Source organism: Seriola dumerili, unplaced genomic scaffold (assembly GCF_002260705.1).
Source record: "Seriola dumerili isolate Sdu_G_001 unplaced genomic scaffold, Sdu_1.0 BDQW01000035.1, whole genome shotgun sequence".
Taxonomy (NCBI): Eukaryota; Metazoa; Chordata; class Actinopteri; order Carangiformes; family Carangidae; genus Seriola; species Seriola dumerili.
The window spans coordinates 5,908,834-5,917,599 of NW_019174290.1; the positions used below are offsets into that span (position 1 = coordinate 5,908,834).

An 8,766-nucleotide genomic window follows, 5' to 3' on the forward strand; every position below is an offset into this window, starting at 1 on the left:
TTCTCCCCCACGTGGATCGCCGATATGACACACCTCCGATTATTATGCCCTATTATTACCTGCGGGTGTGAACTTTGACACCATTGTGCTTTATGTCAAAACGCCACTTGCACTACTACATGTCCAAACCGGAGGCAGGTAAAGTACAGGTAGGCCACCCCCTACACACACACACACACACACACACACCACTAGAAAAACACGCGCGCAGACGGCTTACCACTCGCTGGTCTCCGGGGTATTTGAGCTGGACGAAGATCACCGGGAGCGCCGTCATGAAGTCTGTCATCAGCGCAGCGGCAGCGGTTGCTCTCCTATCCAGCGGAGCAACAGGCTAAGATCACATTTTTGCATTTCACTTGTTACAATAAAGCTGATCTGTCTCATTGGCCTGAGTCCAGTATTACTAATACATGAGTCGAACCTGAGTGTGGTCCAGATTTCGCCCGCGAGATCGACTATCACACACGCCCTTCGCTCGTCTCGTTTAGCTGAAGTTCACTCCTCTTTTGATTCGTCACTTTGTTACATACCAGTATGCGTCAGGGCAGCAGCACTGACACTTTTTTTCTTATTAGAGACATAAAGCCCTCAAGGTATAAGAACCAAAGCCATCCAGTCATTTCAAAATGCTCAGTCAAAAGGGATTTTATTGTTTAATGGCATACTTAACACAAGCACGTCTCAACAAATGCAGCTGATTACAAGGATCACGGTAACAATGTGAAGTTTTTTCTGCAACCTTTATGTTGTACTGAAGCAGAGTAAAACCACAGTAAGCTGCAGAGAAATAACAAAACTTGTTACACATGATCATAACCTTTAATTTCACACTGTAAGCGGGGGCCAAATTACCAACCACACAGTGCTGCCAACAGCCCCAGAAGAGCCCATAATCATCATGGGGAAGTTGGTATGTGGTGATTTCAACAACTGTACATTTGTTTGGGAATACACACCACTGAAGCACAATATGAACTCTGATAAGGTCCTCAAAAACTATTTAATGGTGATGTTGGCAGTGTTGGGCAGAAATACAATTCTTAGTAACACATTACAATAATGTGTTAACTTTTTAAAGTAACAAGTGTAAGGGATAACAATTTGAAATTCAGTGCTACTTATCACAGTAACACTCTATTACTTTTACTGTAACATTTTGTTGGATTGTTTTTCCGTCTTATCGAGCAATAGATGGTGGGTTGATACCAGTTTGGCCTCTGCGTTAAGCTAGCACATGCTGGACAGAAATAATTAGAATTTATGATTAAAACATTAACGACATGTGTGCAGGATTTAATGGCATCTAGTGGTGAGGTTGCTGATTTCAACCAACTGAATACCCCTCCCTTTTCAAGCTTGTAGGAGAACCTATGGTGGCCGTCAAATAACATAAAACATAAAAGGTGCTCTTTAGAGCCAGTATTTGGTTTGTCCGCTCTGGGCTACTGCAGAAAAGTGGGCAGCGCAACATGGCAGGCGCCATGGAATAAGACCCGCTCCCTATGTAGATAGGAAGGGCTCATTCTAAGCAAACAAAAACACAATGATTCTAAGTTTCAGATGACTGTTCACTAATGAAAACATAATTCTGAATATGATATTCCATTCCTGCCAATAGATCCCCTAAATCCTGCACACTGGTCCATTGAAAGAACATTTTTAAGCAGAAACTTAAACTGGCGAAAAATGATACAGAAAAAAGCAGCTGCTCCAACTTCAGGGTGCATGTTCTCAGAAAAAACTGTGTTTACCAAATGACCACAAAAAGGAGTCAAAAGGTTTTTACAGCTAATTTGGGCCCCATGGCCTCCAACTGCATTAAAGCAGCAGTGGCTGTAACAACTGAAGGAAAAAAAAAAGTTGCCTCTAGAGCTGGGTATCGAAACCTCAATACTTTTTGGTACCAACTGTATGTGTCCATAGCATTTAGTACTTAGTATTGAATCAGTGAGTCAGTTTCTAATTTGAAATCAAATCATTTAAATTATTTGGGCCTGTCATTTTATTCTTCTACTTTCTGCCCAGCGGTTTTTGTGGGGTTTGTTGAAAAAGATTTATATTCCTCATAGTAAGGTATTGGAATACAGTACAGAAATGTAGGTATTGTATCAACAATGTTATCAATACACAGCCCTCGATATACCAGCTAAATTCTTGAATCCTCAAGGAATTTTCATTTTACGTGGATGTCCCTCCACTGAGGATCATTTGGATCTATGGGACTGTGCGCTGCACCAACAGGCTCTCCAGTCTTTGTCTTAGTTCAGGCAGCAGTCCCGTCCAATTTAAGACCAGCCAGGGAATCAGCAGCCTTTTCCTCTTCACCCTCTTCCTCCTCCTCGTCATCATCATCTTCCTCTTCCTCCTCCTCTTCATCCTCCTCCTCATACTCATCTTCCTCGTAGTCGTCATCCTCTCCGTAGTCATCCTGTTGGTCTCTGCCTCCAGATGCTAAGTTCTTCCAGTAGGAGTCGTACCCTGATGCTCCGTCATAGTAATCGTCGTCATCATCAGCGCCAGCCTGGCGGCCAAATTTCAGCGTGCGAGCTGCAGAAGACACAACGACGTGAAAATAGCTCTGGATTAATTTACTGGGATAGTGATAGAAAAGTCATGTAATATACATTTTAGAAAATCGTGTTCAATAAAGAACCCATTTTTATTTTAACTCTCATATTGTGTGTACTATATCAGATAATAAAAATGTAAATATTGTAAAGCCCTTTGTGAGTAACTACAGCTATCACATTCATTATAGGATTTTCAATAAAGCTCTTTGAGATAGCACAGGGCTTTTGTCTGAGATAGTTTTATCTCAAACCCTGTCTCACTCTTAAATACAGATAACAGCCAAATGCCAGCGGATATCTGTGTTGCCAACAGATCTGTGATTTGGCACGTTTCACTGTGTATTGTTTACCGTCAAATTAATATTTCCAAGGTCTAGAATGAACCTTCAAGCTCAATCAATTACATCACTTTGATTACACTGCAATTCTGAAATGTTGTCGCTGAAGACCAAATAAAACATAGTTTAAGTGTCGTTTGGTGAGATGAACGTCTTTTTGTTTATAACCAGTGAAAAATGTGTCACTATCACAATAAACAGCAAGAAGTGAAATGAGGAAAATAAGTAAGTAAGACATTGTTTAAATGTTCAAGAATAGATGACAATTTTTTTGTAAATTATGTGAAAAAGAGTCATTTCACAAGAATGTCCCTGTCTTCACTCTCTGTTTCGTTTTTAAAATCAAGATGCATGAGGGAAGTTGAGACAAAGGAAACTTCCTCCAAATGGCAGCTTTACTGGAACAAAAAACACTGCAGTCTGATGAAGATTTGTGTGATACTCACTGGACATGCTGAGGTCTTTGGTCTCCTGTGTCTCATGGCCACACTTGGGACATGGTGGAGCTTTGCCCTTTTCTTGTTTAAAGACCTTACTCTTGGCGTGGTCATCACAGTAACAGGCCTGAGAGGACAGAGGTGAACTGAAGTTTAAAAAAAACAGGGGTGAAGGGGTCTGAATAATTTCTGAAGCCAGTGTGTCATCTTCATGTGGCCTTAATTCTGGTTTGAAATAATATGAATGAGTTCCCATAACTGTTTAGGCTTGTTTATATGTTCTTTCCAAATTATATAATATTGTAATTAGGTCATTCACTCATACATAAACAAATATTAATTGTTCCTTTTCTCATCCATCATCTACAGAGCTCCTTGCCTGCCCTCAGTTTTCACAAAATATTTGCAGAACAAAAGTTATTCCATGTGCTTTCCCAGACATCTTCAATGCTGAGCAGCAGCACAGGGACGCTTACTGTTTTTTTTCACTTTTACTTTGCACTTACTATTTTATTTATTGTATCCTTCTTCCTTTACTTGATGCACTATACATTTTAATGTAAAGAATATTGAATCGATGTGTAATTAAATGTGCTATCTCAGAAAAATAGCCTTTCCTTTTCCTTATTAATCTTATCTTAGGCTGTCTTGTCATTTCAACCACCTTTGTAGATAAAGCTGCTGTGTGATAACTTTAACCCTTAAACCCATGATACTTAAATGCCAGACATAACCATCTTATTTTAACAGTTAAGAGATCAGATAGCAAATGTCAAACTAAACACTCCTCTAACCCAGTGAAGGAGGAAAAATTCTTCTGGCAGCAACATCAGCCTCATCTGAAGTCCATTTTTATCTGACTGCAGCACTAGTCTCAATGACACGTTTCCTGTGCGTCAGGATTACTTCCCGTTACAGGGCAAACTGAAAGCAAATGAAAATTAAGAGGAAACTTTACTTGACTCTGCCTATTCAGTTAGGAGATGTGTATTGTTGTTGTTTGTTTGTTTTAGAAACAATTGAGATGAGCTGATAAAATGGGTATGACATAAAAATGCTAAGTGCAGCTTGAAGAGCAAATGAACATGTGAATAAAAACTTTTTCCACAGTCAGCTTCCTCCCATGTGTTTTCCAAACTAAGGTTAGACTCTCAGTAGACAGTTTATTAGGAACCCCTAGATAAAACTAATGCAGTCTAATACAGCAGTCCTGAAATAAATCCTCCCTTCATGAATGTTAATGTTCAATTTGTGTTGAAACTGTTTTATAGAGGCGCTGATTCATTTTAATGGTCTTTTTGGAGGCTGCAGTTTCTGTTGCTGTTGAACTGTATTGTATTATATGGACAGATGTTTCTATTATTTTTTCCATCCCATTTATATAAATGAGGGTAGGCCAAATAAACACATTAGGTTTAGCTAGGTGTGCTTAACAAACTGCCACCTGAGTGGATGTTCCCCTCACCTTACAGCGCAGGCACGAGTGCTGTCCCAGTCTATTACAGGAAACACCTGTAGTGGAATCAGAAAAAAGGTAAAACAAACTGTCAACAATCAAGTTTTCTCACCCTCAAGATATTATCCTCTAGAATATGTACACTTTACTTCCCCATTAACCACAAAATGGCAATGAGTGATTATGTGAAAGGGAAAGTCAATGACTCACACTTGAATGTTTCTGCCTGAAGGATTTGGCAGCTTGCCTGGTGTTCAAACTGATCATCCTCACACAAGAAGTTTTGACAGAAGGAACAACGAAAAATTCTTCCTCCTATTCACAAAGTTAAAAGAGCCAGAGGGGATTTTTAATGTGACACTGATGCGAGCGTGTGAATTTCAATCAGGTCAGAGGTCTTACCGTGATCCCAGACACCACGCTCACACTCGATGCAGTCTGCATCAGTCAGGGGACATGCACAGGCGTGAGTGCTCAAACATTTCCTACCGTGGCACACCCAAGCTTCGCAGAAGTCACATACTGCCCCCTTATGATAAAGAAGAGAATTGAAAAGGACAGAAATTTGAGAGTTTGAAACATTTTTTCCAAGGCCTCTGTGGAATCAATTGACCTTGGTTTGCAGGTAAATCACAAAGCTTTGCACAAAGTTTTTAATTCATGCTAAATTATGAAGCAAAATGCAGAAGTAAGACATGTACTGATCACAGAGCATTGACCTGTCATTCATCACTTACTGTACATCCTGAACTTGTTTTATATCATTATTCTGCTGCACCATCTTTGGCACTATCTGATACTACTTAGTCAATGTGTTACTTCCACATCACTCACGGTCATTACTATTGCCGTAATTATTAGGTCCCGATTGCACTTACACAGCACCGCAATACTATACAAACTGCACGACTGTGACATTGGCTAGCATTAGTGACGAATACAATTAGCATGTTACTTGCACAATCTCATTCATGTGGTGTTTGCTCACTATATCGTATTTGCATTTCCACTGGACACTGCATCTAGCAAGTCTGTATGATACTGTCAGATAAGTAGTCAAGGTCACTTTTATTGTCTCCTATAAGGAATTTTGTCTTGGGTTAAAGAACTTGCTGCATGAAACACAGACATGACACAATAAAAATATACTTAATGAATAAAAGCACACTTGCAAAAACATTATCAACAAACCTGGTCTTACATTGTTGCAATAACAACATGTCCCCATTAGGGCGGAGAAGTGCATTTGGGTCACCGCACAAAGAGGCGTTCTTGCCATGTGAATATGTCAGTTCAGAAATGTTGCAAACTTACCACCATGGCCATCCCAGTGCTGTGGATCCCAGGATGTTTGATGACACAGTCTGATGACTTCATGCACTTGGTTTTTCCTAACAACATAAACATTTGAAATGTCATAGTTTAATAAGGAGTCCAAACCTATTTTAATGCCATTGTGGTGAATTCTGATTTTATTACAGCATCTTTCATATTATTGTGATGGTAAAAGTTTATGTAGTACATAACTGGTATGGACTAGTGTTTGCCAAAGATGCCACCACTGAGAGGCACTGAAATAGAATATCTTCAACATCTACACATGGTGCACATCAATTTTACACTTGAGGATCATCTTACTCATTGTGGTTGATACTACTCAGCCTGTGAATACGTTGTACGATGTGTTCTTTTTCTCTTTCTTGAGGCTTCAAATTTATAATGGAGAGACATTACAAACTGGAGGCATGGATACTGAAAGACATGGCCATGTACTGTACCCGATAGGGAAGGTCTATCAGACTAGGTCAGGGTGCATTATGGGAAGTGATAGGATCCGGAATTTTTCAAATTTGACCTGTTCCTACGGACTAAAAATCAAGATACCCTGACCTCTGCTGTAACAAATTTGACCATTCTTGTTTAAAGGAGATGTCTGGTGATATTTGAAGGAGGAAATTAGCTACAGAGACCAAAACTGTTTTTTGTACCAGGCTGTAAACATATTTATTTCTGCTGTAAAGTTGGGCATTTTAATATGGGAGTCTATGGGGACTGACATGCTTTTGAAGCCAGCCTCAAGTGACCATTTGAGAAACTGCTGTTTTTGGCACACAAATGTTGGCTTAATTTTTTCAGCCCGGGAGGTTGCTGCTCAGAAAAGACCGAAACTAACAATGAACCGATCAAAAACTATTAGCAGTGCATCAACGAGCCACACTGTTGCACTGACCGACATGTTCCCTCATTATGATGAACACAGGCACTGGATCCGTGCCACTGTAAACACTTACCAGAGCATCAGCTACTGAATTTGCTAAAAAAAAAATAGTGCCCAGCTGTCAAAAAAATAAATAAATGACTGAGCCTTTTTTTAAATGAAAGAATATATCTGTTTGTTTGTAAGAGTTTACATCTTCAGGAGGAATTATTGGACATGGGGCTGAGTGAGACAGATATCAGAGAGGGATTCACAATAACAGTAAGAGAAAACATCTATTAACACAGCAGTTACTCACCACACTGGGCGCAGACAGGCAGCTTCTGCACTGAGTTGCAGAAGTAGCAGAAAGCTCTGTTCTTCTGTTTTCTACCACGTGGCATTACAAAGAAAACATGTTTGTTAACTGGATGACCAGTGACAGTCTACTTGTTCTTGTATTTGAAAAGATGTTACATAGTAATTACAGTTACTGACCTCTGGCATTTGTCACAGTCCTACAAAACAGATCACAGTAAAGTTCAAATATTAAGAAACAAGCTACAGTAGTACTTAGGATATAATACTTTAGCCTTGTGCATTGTGTGTTATCTACTTACCATGTTAGAGTTGCAAGGGTGTTTGGCCACATCAACATGTTCCCGGTTGGCTCGGCTCTGTTTCTCTCGCTCTTTACGACTCTCAGCCTTTTTCCGTGCACCGGTTTTCTTCTTCGGCATCTCTGGTTCCGCGGGCAGATGTTTACTGAGCTGACTGCAGTTTTCACTTCAGCTTACCTGCGGACACAGAACTCAGTCTGATGGTGGACAGGCAACAAGCTAATCTGTGAACAATTCAGCTAACCGAGGACGACTTCAAGTTACTTTGCGTTTCTGTCATTTAGAAGTAAACACTGAGACCAGTCAGTGGAGTAGATCGCTAACATATGTGCTGTTTAATGATACTTTCACGACAAAGTGAGGAACATTTAATGACATGAAGGTTAGCTGTTTAGTTACTAAACACGCAGAGTCACTTGGTGAGTAAACTAAACTGGCTTCAGAACGGTTTCTATATAATATTCAGGCTTTCTAGCAGTTATATTAATGCTCCTTAATGTTACACCCAAGTGTCATAACAGATTTACGAGTCTCATACGGAGGATATATTACCGAAAGGATCAGCACTGCGCCAGCGAGTGGGTCCGATCTGAAAATCTGACCGACTGAAACACACTGCCGAGCAAATCGTTCCTATATTTCAGATTTAAGTCCCGTGCTCTGAAGCAGCTCTCAGCCAAACTTTTGCACTTATGCGTCTTCACTGTGTCATAACTACGAGTTACTCTTATGTTAATGGATGATAAGCAATTTACTTTGTTTATGAATAAGTAACGATACCTTAATAAGTATACCTTAAAGTTCTAAATGTTAATAAGTTATTAATAGAGGATAAAGAGAAAGAACCTGTACAGTCAGAGACATTCATCCAATATGGGCTCACAACCTGTCAAATCAAACACTCTTCTTTCTGTAAATAACAGGTCATTGCTTATGAATTATTCAATTTCTTTTTTTTTTTTTTTAATATAAGTCATTGTGGAAACTCACTAACCTTAAGTAGTCTATGCACTGTAAAGAGATGCCCGAGATCTACTGAGAATAGTTTCTATTTTAATCTATAAATGTTTTTTCTGAACTTGACAGTGTAATAAATTTCACCATTTACGTGCAGGTTAAGTTCTGCAACTATTTATGGGGGAGTT

General features: G+C 39.5%; 1 protein-coding gene across 1 annotated transcript; it reads right to left on the minus strand.

Moving 5' to 3' along the window:
- Nucleotides 1–632: 632 nt before the first annotated feature.
- Nucleotides 633–8,218, minus strand: znf330 (zinc finger protein 330). The gene is made up of 10 exons (XM_022738377.1): nucleotides 8,174–8,218; nucleotides 7,622–7,798; nucleotides 7,500–7,519; nucleotides 7,321–7,391; nucleotides 6,119–6,195; nucleotides 5,207–5,333; nucleotides 5,015–5,119; nucleotides 4,814–4,860; nucleotides 3,358–3,475; nucleotides 633–2,550 (listed from the first exon to the last, which is right to left on the minus strand). The coding sequence occupies exons 2-10, from the start codon at nucleotides 7,739–7,741 to the stop codon at nucleotides 2,267–2,269; spliced, it is 969 nt and encodes a 322-aa protein (XP_022594098.1). The 5' UTR covers nucleotides 7,742–7,798; nucleotides 8,174–8,218; the 3' UTR covers nucleotides 633–2,266.
- Nucleotides 8,219–8,766: the final 548 nt, after the last annotated feature.

Coding starts and splice junctions, on each gene's coding strand:
- znf330 (XM_022738377.1), bottom strand. CDS start 7,741: ATGCCGAAGAAGAAAACCGGTGCACGGAAAAAGGCTGAGAGTCGTAAA. Junction 6,196..7,320: donor GCCTGTCTGCGCCCAGTGTG/GTGAGTAACTGC, acceptor TTATGTTGTTAG/GAAAAACCAAGTGCATGAAG. Junction 3,476..4,813: donor ACTCGTGCCTGCGCTGTAAG/GTGAGGGGAACA, acceptor CTGTCCTCTCAG/GCCTGTTACTGTGATGACCA.